Source organism: Gobio gobio (assembly GCF_949357685.1).
Source record: "Gobio gobio genome assembly, chromosome: 17".
In the NCBI taxonomy this organism is placed as follows: Eukaryota; Metazoa; Chordata; class Actinopteri; order Cypriniformes; family Gobionidae; genus Gobio; species Gobio gobio.
This window is the reverse complement of record NC_137110.1, coordinates 12,203,829-12,223,160: the sequence shown is the minus strand read 5'-3', so window position 1 is coordinate 12,223,160 and position 19,332 is coordinate 12,203,829. Positions and strand designations below refer to the sequence as shown.

Below are 19,332 nucleotides of genomic sequence, written 5' to 3'. Positions count from 1 at the left end.
CTAGATATTTTCTTGCAGGGTTTCACACAGCTCATTTTACGCCTGCAGGGTGAACAGGGGTGTTCAGCCCTGCCCTACAAAAGCGGAGTTTAGCTCCAACCCGGATCAGACACTCCTGAACATTTTCAGGATTACTTGAAAATTCCTACTGTGTCATAAATTACATTACTCTGCAGGACAGTGGAGCTCAATGGCTATTACATTCTCTCGCCATAGCCTAATTTAAGTTGTTTGTAGAAGTATTGATCACCAATCTAAAATAACAACCTTCATTATCCTAAACTCGAGTTTTTAACCAGGGGAATATCCTGAAGGATAAACAGATTAAAAAACGGCTCAAATGGCTGGGTTTGTGTGTGGGGCGTGAACTAGGATTCACAAGGTCAGACAGTAGCAGCCTCAAACTCAACCGTGCTCAGAAGCGTAGTGTGTGTACACGCACACGGCTGAGAATTTGTTAACTTGTGTAAGTGTGTCACGTGATAGTTTGCGTAACGTTTATGCTTGTAAGGTGGGCTTGTGCAACGGAGAACGCGCCAACACAACTCTTCAAACTAAAACTACGAGGATTCGCTAGTATGCAGGCAGCAAAAGGTAGGAATGTTTACGTGCGTCGCTTTGTATTCCCGAACTACAGATTGCTAAATAACAAGTCAAACTGCACATTTTCTGAAATAACGTTTTGTGTGTTGCAGCATATATCATGCGTGCTTAATGTAACTCTTACTGAGAGAATGCACACAGCCGAAAATAACTTTAAAAGCCACGAGTGGGATTCCAGTCAGGGTTAGTGTGTTACTGAACTCGGTCAGAGAGGTGTCCAGTAGACAGCGTAGTGTCACACACTATTAAAAATAAAGGTTAGAAAAGGGCTTTTTTGAAGCGGTGCAATAGAACAACCATTTTTGGTTCACGAAAGAACCAGTTCTTAGAAGAAATAAAAAAATAAAAAAAAGTCTAAAGAACCATTTCCTCTATAACATTTTGTAGGCTACAATGGAAATGTTCCATGGATGTTAAAGATTCTTAATGGAAATGCCAGCAAATTTTTAAGAGTGGAGACTAGTAGTGAACGTGCAACAAAACAGATTTATTATTATTATTATTTTTTGCTGAAGACGCTCCAATCACAAACCTTCAAATTAAAGGGATACTTCACCCAAAAATGAAAATTATCCCATGATTTACTCACCCTCGAGCCATAGGTGTATATGACTTTATTCTTTCAGACGAATACAATCAGAGATATATTAAAAAATGCCTTCCAAGCTTAATAATGGAAGTGAATGGCAGTCCTGATTTTGAAGTCCAAAAAAGTGCATCCATCCATCATAAAAGTAATCCATACAACTCCAGGGGGTTAATAAAGGCTTCTGAAACGAAGCGATGTGTTTGTGTAAGAAAAATATCCATATTCAAAACTATAAACTAAAATAACCAGCTTCCGACAGACAGCTGTACATCGATTTACGGTGAAATGTAACCCTTGACCTGACACATGACGTATTGACGAACGCGGAAGTGCAGAGGATAGAGCAAAATAAAACACCGGTCACAAATTAGAAGTCTAAAACAAGAGTTTTTAAAGAGAAATGTAGGCGGATTTTTATATAAGAGAAGAGGGGCTTGAGTTTGTTGCCCAGTCCTATTAGTTTGAACCGTGAGAGTCATCAAAGCTTACGCTACTCCTACATCCGACATCATACTTCGCGTCAGGGGTTACTCTTTTGGTGCAAGTTGACCTGCGTAGACCGTCTGCCGGAAGCTAGTTATTTTAGTTTATAAAGTTTTAAATATGGATTTTTTTTTCTTACAAAAACTCATCGCTTTGCTTCAGAAGCTTTGCTTTATTAACCCCCCACAATCGTATGGATTACAAAATCAGGACCAGCATTCACTGCCATTATAAAGCTTGGAAGAGCCATGCTATTTTTTTAATATACATCCGATTGTGTTCGTCTGAAAGATGAAAGTCATATACACCTATAGGCTTGAGAGTGAGTCAACCATGGGATAATTTTCATTTTTGGGTGAACTATTCCTTTAAGTCAAATGTTTCGAATTTATAATAATGGGTCTTGTCAGTGTAGACACGGTGTTGGCAACAAATTGCTCCCAGAATTTTCGTTATCTTTGAATGATTGCAAGTAGGACAAGTAACATGACTCACATGTTCAATACATTTGGATTTTTCAAAGGCTAAAAGGTCATCTGATAATATGTGACCTGTATGGGTAATACATTACACAATCTTGGTGTGTTGTATAACCAGTTCTCACTTCTAAATCTTAGTTTAGGCCAGGGGTGTCCAATCCTGATCCTGGAGGGCCACTGTCCTGCAAAATTTAGCTCCAACCCCAATTAAACACACCTGAACCAGCTATTCAAGGTCTTATTAGGCATACTAGAAACTTCCAGACAGGTGTTGAGGCAAGTAAGAGCTAAACTCTGCAGGACAGTGGCCCTCCAGGACCAAGTTTGGACACCCCTGGTTTAGGCCAACTACCAGGTAGTAGTCGACATTAGCAATTTAAGTCCAGTGTTTTAGCTGTATCACATACATTGAAAGGGAGTACTAATACTACTTCTTCACTAACCCATCTTTTGAATATTAGTTTCAGATACTCCTGTGGAGTTTGTCGTTGAGTACCTTCTGAAGGCTAAAGAGATTGTGGAGAATAATGCAAACATTCCAGCTGAGCTGCGCGATAATCTTCAGAAGGCCCTGGACATCGCAAGCGGATTGGATGGTTACCTTGAACAAATGAGCAGCCATGAGAGTGAACCGTTGGCTGAGTTGTATAGGTAACTATTCACCCAAAACTCTGTGTGGTCTGCAGATTACTAGTTCTGTCAATGATGGGTCGAGGGTGTGTTTCTGTGTTTGTCCTGGAGCTGTTTGTGCAGTGCAAGCTTATTTGGCTACAATTCACATGCTGTTATGTTATTGTAATGAAGTATATGTTAATTCAACATCTTAGATTGACTTAGATTCACATTATTTTTCTGTAGGAAATCAGTTTCTCATGACTGGAATAAGGTGCACGAGGATGGAAAAACCTTATTCAGGCTTCCTATTACATGCATCACTGGACAGGTAGAAGGTATACATCTTGAAAATACAAATATTTTTTAAATACAAGATTTAGTAATTTAATCTCAATTTTGCTTACTTTGTTTGATCAGTTCATACTACTTTTTAAAAAGTTTGGGTCTGAAAGATTTTTTTTTTTTGGGAAAGAAATTAATACTTTTATTCAGCAAGAATGCCTTTAATTGACAAAACGTGATGGTAAATACATTTATAATGCTACAAAAAAGGATGTTTCTAATAAATGGCTTTCTTTTGACCTTTCTAGTTATTAAAAGGGTTAGTTCACCCAAAAATGAAAATTGGCCCATGATTTACTCACCCTCAAGTCATCCTAGGTGTATATGACATTCTTCTTTCAGACGAACACAATCTGAGTTATATAAAAATGTACTGGCTCTTTCAAGCTTTATAATGGCAGTGAACGGCTGTATCCGTTTGAAGTCCATAAAAGTGCATCTATCCATCATAAAAGTGCTCCACACGGCTCCGGGGGGTTAATAAAGGCCTTCTGAAGTGAAGCGATGTGTTTGTGTAAGAAAAATATCCATATTTAAAACTTTACAAACTGTAATCTTCTAACTTGTCGTAAGTGCGTTCACGCGAGACGTTCCAGCGTATGACGTAGGACACTCCGGTGAGAATATGATAGTTCTCGCCATAGATATACATAATAAAGGCGGTCGAGAGGTCGACGTCCGCACCTGGCGGCCATCTTGTCACAGTCAGCTCGCTCACTCGTAACATTGTGTTGTAATGGTGCATGTACTTTTTAAATAACCATAACTTGCTAAATTTTCTACCGATTTTCTAAATGTTTGGTTTGTTATAAACGTCATGTAGTTATGACACTGCATACTTATGAATAATTATTCATAATTTGTTCAAGCATCCAGAATTATAGCCACGCTAATAACTTTTGTAAGAAACCAAACCATTTGTAAATCCGTCAAGATTTCAGCGAGATAAGAGTATTTGTGTTCGTGCAGATCACTCACCTTACATCAGGTACCACAGAGCCCGCCAGAAAGCTTGCCTGTGACAAGATGGCCGCCGGTTATGGCGTTAGAGACTCCGCCGTAAGACATCTAGCCTTTATTATGTATATCCATGGTTCTCGCGAACAAAACAAAGGCTGAATCCGAAATCGCCCCCTAAAGCCTCTTTCACTATTCCCTACGTTAGTCAACTAATATAGATTCAAGATTCAAGAGTTTTATTTGTCACATACACAGTTATATACACAATATACAACTGGCAGTGAAATGTAAACAGGTCCGCTCCATGGACAGTGCAAATAACAGTTACAAGAAATTAAATAGAAATAGAATAAAATTAGAATAAAAAGTATTAACATAAGTAGAATTATAAATAAATCAAGTAAAAGATAAAAATAGGAAATAAGATAAAAATAAAAATATAAAAAAATATGTGGATATGATAAGTGAGATAAACTGTAGACTTAAAAATAAGTGGTTAACATAAAATATATAATATGTATATATAAAGAAGTATAATGTGCAAGGTTTATTACAGGTTGTTACGCAGTAACAATAGGGACGTAAAGTGCAGTGCAATTGCAGTATGTGGATGTTAATGTTAAAAGACTGTATGTTTATGTGTGTGCGGGGGTGAAGTGAGTCACGTGACTGAGTTCAGGAGTCTGATGGCCTGGGGGAAGAAACTCCTCCTGAGTCTTTCAGTCTTTGCCATCAGGCAAAGTTATAGTTCACTTGAAGGAGTGAATGAAAACGAGTGCGTGAAGTCGGACAGCCGTTGAGTGTACATTGGCTGTACGCTCGTTATTGCGGTGCAATGTGGGATTGAATGAGTGCACTCAATAACGTCCACAATTGTTTCGGACACCACTACAAATGGCTGCCTCCTCAAATAATGCCCTATTTGAGGGTATAGGGGGCGATTTCGGATCCAGCCCGAGTTTGGTTTTGCTCTATCCTCCATGCGCTTTCATGTTCGTCACCAGAACTTACGCTATGCCTACGACATACGCTGGGCTGCCAGTTTCTCGTGAACTCGCGTACGACAGTTAGGGGAAGTTAGAGATTAGAGTTTGTAAAGTTTAAATATGGATATTTTTCTTACACAAACGCATCGCTTCGCTTCAGAAGGCCTTAATTAACCTAGTTTAATGATGGATACATGTACTTTCAAAACAGAAACAGCCATTCATTATAAAGCTTGGAGGAGCCTGGACATGTTTTAATATTACTGAAGAATGTCATATACACCTAGGATGGCTTGAGGGTGAGTAAATCATGGGCTGATTTTCATTTTTGGGTGAACTATCCTTTTATTAAAGAATCCTGAAAAAATGTTTTCTCAACAAAACAAAAAAAATCAAGCTGCAAAACTATTTTCAACTGTGATAATAAGAAATGTTACTTGAGCATCAAATCAGCATAGACATGTACTGTGTATTATCGACCAAATGTAAATGCAGCCTTGGGACCTTTCAAAAACGTTTAAAAAACTTACCGACCCCAAACTTTTAAACAGTAGCGCATTTGTGCAAACTATATTTTAAGACTGTTTATTGTCATTCTATAGGTCAGATATTGAAGATGCTGGTCCACATGAGCAAAGCAAAGAGGGTCTTAGAGATCTGTGCAAACTATATTTTAAGACTGTTTATTGTCATTCTATAGGTCAGATATTGAAGATGCTGGTCCACATGAGCAAAGCAAAGAGGGTCTTAGAGATAGGAATGTTCACAGGATATGGGGCCTTGTCAATGGCAGAAGCCTTACCGGAAAACGGCCAACTTATTGCTTGTGAGCTTGAGCCTTACCTGAAAGACTTCGCACAACCTATATTTGACAAGTCGCCCCATGGTAAAAAGATAACTGTAAAGACTGGGCCTGCTATGGATACCCTAAAGGTTGGACACCCTATCAGCTCTACATGTCAGCAGTCACTTGAGCTGTTAAACATGTCCTTTTGTTTAAACAAATTCCACTATTTTGCAGGAATTAGCTGCCTCAGGAGAGCAGTTTGACATGGTTTTCATCGATGCAGACAAACAGAACTACATTAACTACTACAAGTTCCTCCTGGACCATAACCTTCTGCGGATAGATGGTGTTATATGTGTTGACAACACACTGTTTAAAGGGAGAGTCTACCTCAAGGATTCAGAAGATGATATTGGAAAAGCCTTGCGAGATTTTAATCAGTTTGTCACAAATGATCCTCGGGTAGAGCAGGTGTGCATGCAATTCTCTCAAATGTGAACTTTTATACATGTTACAAAATTAATATTTTACAATAAACAATCAGATATTTTAGTCATGTGTCTGAATTTGACCCATTGTTTATAGGTTATTATTCCTCTGAGAGATGGCCTCACTATAATACGAAGAGTGCCCTACACACCTCAGGCAAACACACAGGTGGAGGTATTTTTATGTCTTCAATGATTTTTGCCTTAAATAATTGCTTTTTATGCTAATTGATATGACAAAGCTGATATAAAACTTTAGTACACCTGTTGATGCAATGATGGTGATCTATGCTTCATAGAGCACTGTAACGTATGACGAGGTGTTTCGAGGAGTCCAAGGGAAGCAAGTGCTGGACAGGTTACGTTTGGATGGGAAAGTGGCCTATGTGACCGGGGCCGGTCAGGGCATCGGCAGGGCCTTCGCACATGCTCTCGGAGAGGCTGGAGCCAAAGTCGCCATCATAGACATGGACAAAGGAAAGGCTGAACATGTGGCCCGTGAACTAACTTTGAAAGGTAAGTGTTTTTTTCGGTAATTGAAACTAAATTAAATATAAATATTAGATTAAAACTTAAAGGGTTAGTTCACCCAAAAATGAAAATTCTGTCATTTAATTACTCACCCTCATGTCGTTCGACACCCGTAAGACCTCCGTTCATATTCGGAACACAAATGAAGATATTTTAGTTGAAAGCTGATGGCTGAGAAAGGCTTCAGATAGGCCTCCATTGGCATTCAGTACATTAATACTCCCAAGACGCATAAAAGGCACTTAAAACGTCGTTACAAAGTCCATCTCACCACAGTGACTCTACAATAATTTTACGATGCGACGACAATAGTTTTTGTGCGCAAAAAAAAATCAAAATAACACCTTTATCCAACTTGTTTTTGTCTTCCGTGTGCCTCCACGACGCATGCGCGAGAATATGACGCAGATCCGGCGCTCGGACACATGACCCAGAAGGGATTTGTTTACAATCAGAGGAAGACGCGCGTGTCTAAGCTGTTGGATTCTACATTGATCATGCTTTAGGTCTCAGCGTAGTTCTCAAAATGGGGATAAAGTGTGCATTTCATGGATTCCCGAACGCTGGCGCTACGTCATATTCTCGCGCATGCGTCGTGGAGGCACACACGGAAGACAAGAACAAGTTGGATAAAGGTGTTATTTTGATTTTATTCGCGCACAAAAACTATTGTCGTCGCATCGTAAAATTATTGTAGAGCCACTGTGGTGAGATGGACTTTGTAACGTTTTAAGTGCCTTTTATGGGTCTTGGGAGTATTAATGTACTGAATGCCAATGGAGGCCTATCTGAAGCCTTTCTCAGCCATCAGCATTCAACAAAAATATCTTCATTTGTGTTCCGAATATGAACGGAGGTCTTACGGGTGTCGAACGACATGAGGGTGAGTAATTATTAATGAGAGAATTTTCATTTTTGGGTGAACTAACCCTTTAAAGAATGTAAAACTGGGTGTGTCCTCTGCAACTAACTGAATTAAGTTGTTTAGGTTAAGTACTAGAAACAATGAATTTTTTTTTTACAAAAGTGCATAAAATTGCTAAAACTTAAACTAAAATGAAAATATAAAATTCACAAAGTTTTACTGACATGGAACAAATATAAATAATTAAAAAATAATGGACCCACTTTATATTAGGTGGCCTTAACTACAATGTACTAACATTTAAATGAATAATTTGATACAATGTACTTATTGTGTACATACATATTTTTACATTGTACTTACATTTTATTTACATTTGTAAATAATTTCTGTACTTACATTTATAATTACACTGTTGAAACTTCTCTTACAACCCCCCCCCCCCCACCCTTAAATTTACCCATACCACCACACATGTCCCTAAATTTACCTGTATCCCACCTCAATATCAGCTAAAGGGTTTTGAAATACAATATGAACACAATTAATACATTGTACTTATTTTTTTTTTTATGTTAGTACATAGTAGTTAAGGCCACCAAATATAAAGTGGGACCAAAGTGATAATAAAAATGCAGCATACTATTCTATTTATAATGTTTACATTACTTGATTTGATCAGCAGATGGCGCCCTAGTATCATAGTACCAAACTGAAAATCAGCTTCCTGCTGTTCAGACTGATTTTTGACATCTTTTGTCTATAACATAATTTAGCACACACACACACACACACACATCTGGTTTACTCTTTGTGGAGACTTTTCATATACGTAATGGTTTTTATACTGTACAAACTGTATTTTATATCCCCTTACACTAACCCTTCCCCTAAACCTACCCATCACAGAAAACTTTCTGCATTTTTACATTTTCAAAATAACTCATTCTGTATGATTTATAAGCTTGTTTCTTCATGGGGACCTCAATTTAGGTCCCCACGGTGACACGAGTCCCCATGAGTCAGTGTGCATTCAGGTTGAAGTCCCCACCGGGATAAAAAAAAAAAAAAAGAACACACAAACACATACTGGCTTGGTTTCGCAGACAGGCTTTAGATTAAGCCAGGATTAGGCCTTAGTTCAATTAGGACATTTTAAGTAGCTTTTTTGCATGTTAGACTTTGTCTTATCATTTGGTTTCTTATGTATGTCGTTCCAGGCATTTTGAGCATGGCTGTGGCTGCAGACATTAGCAAACCAGAGGACGTTCAGCAGATGATTGACGACATTGTTTCAAAATGGGGCACAATTCACATCGCTTGCAACAACGCTGGCATCAACAAAAACTCAGCTAGTGAGGACACCAGCCTAGAAGAATGGGACCAAACCTTTAACGTTAACCTCAGAGGGACTTTCATGTGTTGCCAGGTACCACATCATTTATGTATTTTGTTTGTCATTAATTCCAGCTGAGATAAATCATTTAGATTAAGAATTGCTGAAAAAAATTGTAGATCCACAGTCAGTCCCCAGCATCATGATGTCACCAGGAGGCACCAGTAATTGTGTTTTTTGTTTAACTGGTTCAAATCCCCACCTTACATAAAACTATATCATACTAAACCAAGCAAAACTGCCACTGAATCTAACAGCCATTGATCACCATGCATTTTTTGTGTGTTAAAAAGCAGCTTTAACATTTTGTCACATGGGTTGCAACTACTTGTATTTTCCCAAACTTTTGGAGATTCTAATTGCTTTTGTATATTAGCAACAACTTTTCCATTAGTTTCTGACATTTCCCGGGAGATGGAATAAAAGCTCTGATAGGTGAACAGAGAAGTGTGAAGGAAAGTGATTTCATACCTACAGCATTAGAAGACATTAAATCCTGCCAGGCACCAGATAAATCAGAGTAAGCTGTTTTACACAAAACCGGGAGGTGATGGAGATGCCTCGCGCGCATTAAAATGAACGCCCAGAGTTTTTGACACTTTTTGTCTCTCTCCTCATGCGGGGAGTGTTATTCCTCTCCCTGTAGACTGTAGACGTGGAAGTCTGATTAGTGAAGGTGTCAATACTTTCCTCTGAAAGCACATTTGTCTCTTCTCTCCCTCAAATTACCGCCTCAGGCGGCCGGTCGTGTCATGCTAAAGCAAGGATACGGCAAGATAATCAACACAGCTTCCATGGCCAGTTTAATAGGTGAGTGATGATTTTTATGCTGCCATAAGCTGAGATATTACACTGTCTCTTCCCTCTGAATTTAATACTCTCATCAAACGTAGGGGTGGGGTTTTGGAAATAAATGTTTTTGTAATACCGTATAGGTATACACGTGTCCATGATAAAGACAAGGGAAAATGGTTTAAAACATGTGCCAAGCCCTTAGAAATGTACTCTTTATATTCATGTTGGTTTCAACAAGTTTTTGAAAAAATACCAGTATTTACAATGAAAAGTTTAAAAAAGAATGACATTATATTTGTGTGTGTATAGTACAAGTTATGCCATACTACTTGATAAGGTTTTCTTTTAATGAGGCTTTTTCTTCATTATGTTCTTCATTGTTTGATCACCCTGGCGGTTTTTACTTTATACTACATCAAAATGAATTTTAATACAGATATTAGAAACATGCTATTAATGGAATCATCTTTAGGTTCGTAAACGGCCTGCAAACGACTAAAACCAGCCAAGAAAAGCTGCTGAATTGCAATACATCTTTACAGATCTGACATTGTGTTTGTGCTCAAACTGTCTTTGTGTACAACCACCTAAAATCACTGACCCTTTTATTGTTTGTTCAACCGTATTGCCCCTCACAAGACTGTTTTTGCATCATTATAAACATGACAACTGTAACACTGTTGAAAGGCTGTAAATTGCAACTTGTTCAGTCTCGTGTAAAGGGACTTCCTGGTATGCCGCTGGTCCTAGGTGCTCTGTCTAGAGCTGCAGAAAAAAAAACAGTATTTGGTTTTTATGCAGCATGCTGTAAAGGAACTTTATTTGCTACGCAGCGTAACAATTCTTCCAACAGGTCCCTCGCTGTGCAACAGCAGCACTCCATCAACAGTGTAGTCAAGTAGCCAATAAACTTGTGTACCATATGGACGCTAGTCCCAACTGTGGGTGCAATCTGTAACACAGGAGCATGCTGCTAAAAGGAAGTGGAGAGAGAGAGAGAGAGAGAGAGAGAGAGAAGGAAGGGGGAGTAGAGGGCAAGGGAAAAAAGTGATCAATTACTCACATTACATACAGTCCTTCAGGAATTTTCTTTATTGGCCTGGACATCTGTTATAATATTGTCATAATGTGTAATCAGATGGGGGCTGTTGTAGCCAAGTTAGGGAATGCATCTTGAAAGTCCAATTAAAATGCACAATGACACCGTCTCTGTCCATCTGGTGAATAGCAGTGTTTTCCCATCTCCTTTTCTCTTCTGCATTCCCTTCGACCACTTTAGATATATTGGAATATTTCAAATTATCTGTTTGGATTTGTATTTTTCTGCTGTTCGGCCTGTGCATGAAAGAGGTATTTGACCTAACATGGAAGACAGGTGGCGTCATGCATTTACACATGAAGTGATACCCAAGCAGAATGGCTTTTAAAGGGTTAGTTGACCCCAAAATTCTGTTATCAATTATACACCTTTGTGTCATTTCAAACCCATATGAGTTTATTTCCTTTGTGGAGCACAAACAGAAATGTTTAGAAGAATGTTCATGCTGCTTTTTTATACCATACAGCAAAAGATATAGTGAACAGGAGCTGTCAAGCATTAAAAAAGACAACATGGCACCATAAAAGTAGTTCACATGACTCATGCACTATATTTCAATTATTTTGCCTTGTGTGAGAAACAGATTTTATCCAGACAGCATTCCACAAAACATATTTTTTTTGTTCCACTGTATAAAGAAACCACATGGGTTTGGACCGACATGATGGTGACAAAATTATGACAGAATTGCCTTTTTTTTTGGGTGAGTGAGCGAGCCCTTTAATACTCATGGGCCTTGGATGACAAATCAGACTCTGTCTTATGACATCACTTTGACCTGCAACATCTCTGAAATTTACAGATCAGAGAAAAGCCTTGTTTCCCTGCTCTTAAAATGTGAAATGAAAATCTGTATGAATGTTAAATGTGATTGAAGATATGTTTCACTTTCCTCTTTATCCTCTCAAGCTGACTGCTCTTTAAAACCTCAATATTCTTTGAAACATCAATGCCGCTCTGAGGCATAAAAGGGCCTGTTCTCTCACTGCATTTTTTGCTAGGATTAATACATGTTGGCCTTTTTGTGCGGCGATAAGACAGACCTTGAGTCTTAAAGCTTGTTTGTAGGCAAAGAACGGCCTCATTTTTTTTTAATAGCAGTGGTTTCCCTCAGAAACCAGGCCCAGCGCAACCTGACAATTGTCCGGTTAGCGTTTCTCCTTTAAAACAAACGAGGGGCCGGAGAGCGCAAACCCATCTCCACAGGACTGGCCGCTGCCTTCGCACAGCTGTGCCGTATTTATCATCCCGCTCCCAACCACGGCAATTTGGCAGTGAGATCACAGGGTGACGGGGTTAACTACTAAAGTTGCATGTAACTTGGAGCCTCCCTCGTGATGATTAATCAAGCGAGCCCCTTTTCCCCTGCATCGCATGCAGCGTCGAGCATCTGTGATGGTCAAGGCAAACAAATGGCGTTTTGCCTTTGTTCCTGAAGATGATGCACACCGAACATCCCCAGTAATTAATTTTACATCGCTTCATCTGCGGGGTCCCAAAAGCTAATGAAAGTGTTTTCATGTCACATTGGAGTTCAAGACCCTCTCGCTGAGTTATGAGGGGAATGAAGTAATCGGGCCTTGTATTAATCACATGTTTAGGTCATTATATAGTATGAAATGGATTTTAATGTGTGTTTAAAAGTTGGTTTATTTAATTCATTTCAATTTATTGATGTAACACTTTTCGCAAATTGCTTCAATGCTGGTTCCATTACGTTAGCAGATGCACTCATTTGAATTTTTCTTCTGGGAAAATGGACCAAAATTATTGATGGCTCATCGTGAGGTGTGTACAAACGTGTTATCCAGTAAAATTAATCTAGAATTACCACCTGGGTGTTAACTTTAAAGAGTTAGCGCACCCAAAAATGAAACTTGTTGGGTTCACCCTCATGTCGTTCCACACCCGTGGGACCTTTGCTCATCTTCAGAAACCAAATGAAGATATTTTTGATGAAACCCGAAATGTCTGTCCCATTGGGAGCTACGCAACTACCACATTCAAGGTCCAGAACGGTAGTAAAGACGTCATTATAATAATCCATGTGACTCCAATGGTTTAACCTCAATTTTATGAAGCAATGCGTGTGCTTTGTTTGCACACAAAAAACATAATTTACCGCTTTATTTGCAAAATAATATTATCCAAAGCGCATTCATGGAAGTACGTCAGCTCTCCAGTCAACACGACACGTATGCGTCGTGGTGCTCCACCTACTGGCTTGAATGTGGTAGTTGCGTAGCTCCCAATGGAGGGACAGAAAGCTCTCGGATTTCACCAAAAAATATCTTCATTTGTGTTCCGAAGATGAATGAAGGTCTCACGGGTGTGGAACGACATGAGGGTGAGTAATTACTGACAGAATTTAAATTTTGCGGTCAACTAACTCTTTAATAGCAAGTAGCAAAACAGGGGTTCCTCCTGTGACATAATTTTTTTTTGTTTATATTTTCTCCACAGACAAATTTTTTAATGATAACAAACCAGAACTCTTTATTTAAGGTGTTTTTAAAATCCCTATGGAGAAAATCAATGGGAAGAATATTTAAGGACCCAAGGCAACTGAATTGTCCAGTATAGGAAATACACTTCATCAAATCACTTAATGAGATTTCACTGTCAGAAAGAGTTGAAATGACAGGAAACTGATAAAAATGTTCTTAATAAGTTTTAAATGTGTTGTGTCCTTCTCATCAGTGCCGCACCCACAGAAGCAACTGTCCTACAACACATCCAAAGCTGGGGTGGTAAAGCTCACTCAAACCCTGGGCACAGAGTGGATCGACCGAGGCGTTCGAGTCAATTGCATCTCCCCGTAAGTGCGACAGACCATAGACTGTGCTTTCATAATTTCACTGGAATACCTTTTATTGCTGCTAACTTGATTATTTCCCACGACGTGCAATCTTAAGCAGAGTCACGTGCTCCGGTTTTTCCCAGTATTGCGTTTTCGAATGTAACACATGAATCAATGCCAACTTTTTGTGCAAACAAAAAAGGCCTTTCTCTCTTCATATGTGCATTGCACCAATTAAACAGAGAGAGGACTTTCTGATATTTAAGTGGAAACTTAATTTGTTTTGACAGGGTCAAAAGCATTATTTTCCACAATGGGCCACACAATTGAGACTCAGTTACTAAATTACAGTGTGAAACAATGCAATCCGGCTTAATTGGATGACGTCTAGAGGGATGAGTAGAGCAAACAGTTTCTTTAATTGTTATATTCAATTAGGGATTCAAATTAGCCTCTTCAGCAGAAGTGTCAGGAAAACAATGGCAGCCTTGTTTGTATCTATTTGTCAGCGCAGTTCTTCTGAGGAAAGGAAGAAAAGAGCAAGAGGAAGCGTGTGTGTGTCGCTTGAAGCCGAGCATCCCCAAGCCCCCGTGGTTCCCACAGCAAATCCGCAACACGCATGCATGTGCCCTTTATTCGTTTCTGTAAAGCACAAGCTTGTTTTCTAATTTGAATTTGCGAGGAAGAAATTATTTTCTCTCTGTCGAACTCCCACCCCTCCCTCAAATACGAGGTCTCTCAATGGGCCCCTGATTTCTGTGAAGTGACGGTTGGTAAATATGCATGGGGGCGGGGGGGGTACCACAATTAGCGCGTGTGAGGTTGACTGCCACCTGATTTCATTGGCAACTTTAGCCGTGACGGTGATAAAGCTGCATTATCTACAAAATTGGCAGAGGGAAAACAGTAAGCCTTTGATTGCCAGGACAGGTTCCCAGATAAAGCTGTGCTGACGAGAAATATAATTGAGATTTAAATATGCTAACCAACGGTGTCACATGCTACTACAGCGCCTCTGATTTAGCCGCGGATTTGGTATCAAGTCGAATTGAATCTGTTTGGCCAGGCTTAAATGGCCTGGAAAGCTGTTGGGGATTTCGTCAGTCGTTGAGTGTGTGAACAGACACGCTGTATTTCCCATAGTTCCCAAGTTCGTTCGTTCCAAATTGGTGTGCATTTCCTTTAGATAGGGACAAAAGCGCCACTGAATTTCAAACATAATTTCAAAACTGCAGTTGATGTGGACATTTGTTGATCCTCCACCTCTTTAGTTCAACTTTTAGTGCCGACTATAACATAAGGAAGTTATTCTCAGTAAAAAAAAGGTTGTGCTGCTTTTTTTGTGGAAACAGGATTCTGAGATTTAATAGAAAGTTCAAAAGAACAGCATTTATTTGATATTTAGGAGCAATATCACACGAGTAGGAGTGCGATATGGCTGTGATTCGGCCGTAGGCAATCAGAGCGTGCTGATATACAGCCATATCGCACGGCTACGAGTTTGTTATTGTGTTTATACAACAGTTCAACGGCACAAGTGTGTAAATAAATAAGAAACAATGCAGAACTACTTCCTTCTGCCATGGATTCAAATCTCAAGTTGACAGTTTAACAGTTGAGCCCAAACCTCCTTAAAACCAATTTTAAAACGGCACTTTAGAACTAGTAACGAAGGAACGCTGAGCCGCTTCATTGAAGCTTAATGTATTATGTGGAGTAGAGTATTATGATAGAGAGATTGACTAAACAAGTGTTTTACCTGCATCTGATATAGCATTCATTCTTCAGGTCGATGTTCATAATATTATATCCATTATAAAAAAATCTGTTTGAATATCCGCTGAGGAAAGCGATATAGTTTACAATCAGTCACTCATAAAGACAGTCTTTCCTGCCATCTAATGGCATAATAATGTGACTTTCACTGAAGTCCATAATCACGATCACTAATGGACCCTTTCTCAATACCAAACACGGCATATTATTTATATAAAATAATATTTATTGAATAACAATATTTAAAGGAACGACAATAGCCATTATAAAAGGCAATAGGAAATAAATACAAGCACTCTTATACAGGGTTCAAGTTAAATACAGCCTAAATATAACGTTATGAATCTTAATTTTCCCCGTTTGCTCTGGAAGTAGTAATAGATTAATAAGACCAAAGATTGTCTGTTTGATATACCCCAAATGAATTATGTCTCATGTTTAACCACTATGTACATACAGTAAGAGCCAGTGGCAAATTCCCAAAGGACTGGCCGAGATGAAGCTGTTCTCTGCGGGTACATGAGCGCTGAATGGCCGCTGATGGAGCTCACATCTCCAAAAGCTTTTAAACAAATTGTAAAACAGGCCCTATGTTTGTATACGAGTCACATATTTGAGGTCTAAATAACTACATTCTCATCTAAAAACTACATTTTGAGACACAATAACAGTAGTATTTAAAAAAAAATGACTGTCGCTGTAAGCGGAATGGTTCTAGTGCTGATACTGGGGAAAATCGCACGACTGGAAAAGGCTCTCAGCCCATCCGATTATTATCGATATAAAGAAAACCCACAAATTATTATCTTTTAAAAAACATTGGTGAAATGTTGGCTACTGGTTTATAGGAGTTATATAAAACAGTTATTGCACGGTTTAGGTTACACTGAACAGGTCATTTTAGAGGTAGTGTGAATAGATTTAATGAAAGATCATGAAGACAAAATTGCACCAAAAGACCAGGAACCAGGTTTTAAAAAAGTCCAACATGACATCATGACTTTGCATAAACATACACGCCACTTTCTAAAGCCAAATGGCGTGTTATCTGTACGCATCCACTTTCTAAAGCCAAATGGCGTGTTATCTGTACGCATTTTGAGCTATCTGCGTGTATGTCTACGCCGTGTGATTCCGCGTGTATGTGTACGCCGAAACGAACATCATCTCCGCATGTATGTGTATGCCGTGTGATTCTGCGTGTATGTGTATGGCGTGTGGTTCCGCGTGTATGTGTACGGCGTGTGATTCCGCGTGAATGTAAATGGATTTATAAACATACTAAATTATGCTTTTTTCAAAATGTAAAAATGCACAATGTTTCTTGTGATGGGTAGGTTTAGGGGCAGGGGCAGTGTGTGTGTGTATGTGTTTGTGTGTGATGGGTAGGTTTAGGGGTAGGAGCAGTGTAGGGGGATAGAATGAAACGGCATTGATAAACACGCTAAAAAGCAATAATGCGTCTTGATAGCACGCCAAAATGGCATAGCGAATTGGCGTGTCATACATACGCTATTTCATGAGATCAGTCTGAAAAGTAAATAGGTTCAGTTTTGATTTCATGTCAGCTTTAAGACTTCTGAAGTTCAGTTTGGAGTGTGTCAATCACACTATCCATCCATCAAAACAAAATGAACCAGTGTAAACAACATCAGAGCTGTTCTGCTCACTACTGAGGTCCTTGAAGGATAGCCAACTTCATTTTATGTCACTGTGACTGCTATAACTGAAGCAACTGGCCCTGAAACAACACTGTCTCCCTGCCTCTCATGTCTGATCTCTCTCTCTCCTTCTCTCTTTCTCTACAGTGGTATTGTTGACACCCCTCTCATCCATTCAGAGAGTCTGGAGCCTCTAGTTCAGCGCTGGCTGTCAGATATCCCAGCCGGACGACTGGCTCAAGTGACAGACCTCCAAGCTGCAGTGGTATACTTGGCATCTGACGCCTCTGACTACATGACAGGGCATAACTTAGTCATAGAGGGTGGTCAGAGTCTGTGGTAAAGAAAGTTTGCCTTTTCGGATTTGGTAATACACTCTCACCTACTGTTCCTAAAGGAGACTGAGAGGCTAACTTGATTTTAATGATGCAGTACATTAGTGAAGGGATGTACTGTACATTACAAGGAATCAAAGGGTCCAGGGTTAGAACTTGTATAGCGTCTCAGTTGTAAACAACTCTTTTTACTAGCTTTTTACATTTGAACACTTTTGCAATAAACACTGTTTTCCACATGTTTTTGTTTTCCAAATTTTTCTGATTAAAAGGTAACACAATTTTTATTTAGTGGTATATGCTCACACTTCCGGTGCGGTCACATTAACCGTAGTCTCACGTAGCCAGACCTTCAGACTGACGGCAGAAGGTCTGGACTCCATCGCAGCTTTCATTGGTCAAGGACCGCCCAAGTGGACGTTTGACTGACATGTAATGCAACCAATCACAGCTTGTTTTGTTCCACGTCACGTTTAAGGGCGTGAAAATGTAATGTCGATGTCCCTGCAATAACAGACCGGCGTGCATCTACAAATTATTAATTCATGAACGTTTTTTAAGTTTACTGCAACAATGGATCCACAAACTTCACATACTTTTGAAAATCCAGTGTTTAGTTGATCCTGCTAAGCGCTCAGTTGTAAACACAATGGCGTTCTTCTTCTACGAGGGAGTTTGGAGTCGCGGCATTTGTTTCCAGGCGGACCGTTAAAGAACACAACACACACGTCTTGCGGACATCCTGTAGAATTCAACCAATCAGATGACGACTTCGAAATTCCTGAAGCGTTTCCAGATAAGTGCGTCATATGCATCAGATGTTCAGCCAATGGTCTGTCGGCGTGACGTCCGAGGCTGCGACTACATTTACCATTGCTTGGCAAAATTTTGTGAGCAAAATCCAGTCATTCTAACAGAAATCGGGAGTTTTGTGTGTACACGAAAAATTCTGCAACACAGATTTGACTCGTGTTCATGTTGGACACGCAAATTTGCCGTGCTGACCAAAAGAAATCTGTCTTTCATTAACTCAATTAGACAATTCACCCTTTTTTTGCCTGCAAAATTTGTGGCCGCACCTAATTTTCAACTTCGCCGCGTAACTTACCCCATACATGCAGCTTGTTGTAGAGAGGTATGCTATTACTTTTTAAAACATTCAGACTTACAGTGGAAATCACAAAGCCAAATTTCAACTCACATTGGTAAAATATGAACAGCACAACTTTTGTGCTAAATGCTAGGTCAAGGCTGCCACTACTCTCCAAATGTAATCACTGCTAAATTTGCTCCCTGATTCAGATGCATCATAAATTTACGATGCATTTGTAATGCTACATATCCCAAAACTACCCGCTCTCACGCTCGTTTGGGTACATCCACCCGTGTTCAACCTTGTGCATAACGCTACCAGTCTCTTTCATCATCAGCAGCCCTGCAAGGACCTCTTCCCACTGTTATCTTAATTGCTCTCTGTTCTGTGTATATGCCGAAAAACAATACTTGAATGAAAAGGCCAGTGGAGAACTTGACCCCAGTCACTGCAATTATTCTAAAGGAGTGGCCAATTAGTTCCATTAGTAAAGCAATAGGATAGCAGGTATACACATAAATGCCTGTAATATTATGCCATCAGCTCGGATACTCAGGCCAGATATTTACATAATTAGTACTGTAAATGAGGAGATTGGTGTTGGAGAGGTTCATTGTTATGTTAGATTCTGTGACTGATCTGAATCCCG

General features: G+C 39.4%; 1 protein-coding gene across 2 annotated transcripts; it reads left to right on the top strand.

Annotated features, from left to right (window-relative positions):
• The first annotated feature begins 389 nt into the window (after positions 1 to 389).
• On the top strand, positions 390 to 17,827 carry LOC307141417 (uncharacterized protein). Of its 2 annotated transcripts, none has more exons than XM_079841608.1 (11): positions 390 to 594; positions 2,616 to 2,805; positions 3,013 to 3,104; positions 5,758 to 5,990; positions 6,079 to 6,315; positions 6,430 to 6,507; positions 6,632 to 6,848; positions 8,949 to 9,157; positions 9,862 to 9,934; positions 13,719 to 13,836; positions 17,403 to 17,827. In XM_079841608.1, the coding sequence occupies exons 1-11, from the start codon at positions 501 to 503 to the stop codon at positions 17,596 to 17,598; spliced, it is 1,737 nt and encodes a 578-aa protein (XP_079697734.1). In that variant the 5' UTR covers positions 390 to 500; the 3' UTR covers positions 17,599 to 17,827. The 2 variants fall into 2 exon arrangements, with proteins under 2 accessions (XP_079697734.1, XP_079697735.1); XM_079841609.1 differs by having other exon boundaries at positions 396 to 594; positions 6,430 to 6,501.
• The last annotated feature ends 1,505 nt before the right edge of the window (positions 17,828 to 19,332 follow it).

Excerpts from the sequence above, each read along its gene's own strand:
- LOC307141417 (XM_079841608.1), top strand. The coding sequence starts at position 501 with ATGCTTGTAAGGTGGGCTTGTGCAACGGAGAACGCGCCAACACAACTC. Across the intron at positions 3,105-5,757 it reads CATCACTGGACAGGTAGAAG|GTCAGATATTGAAGATGCTG; the intron begins GTATACATCTTG and ends GTCATTCTATAG. Across the intron at positions 6,316-6,429 it reads ATGATCCTCGGGTAGAGCAG|GTTATTATTCCTCTGAGAGA; the intron begins GTGTGCATGCAA and ends CATTGTTTATAG.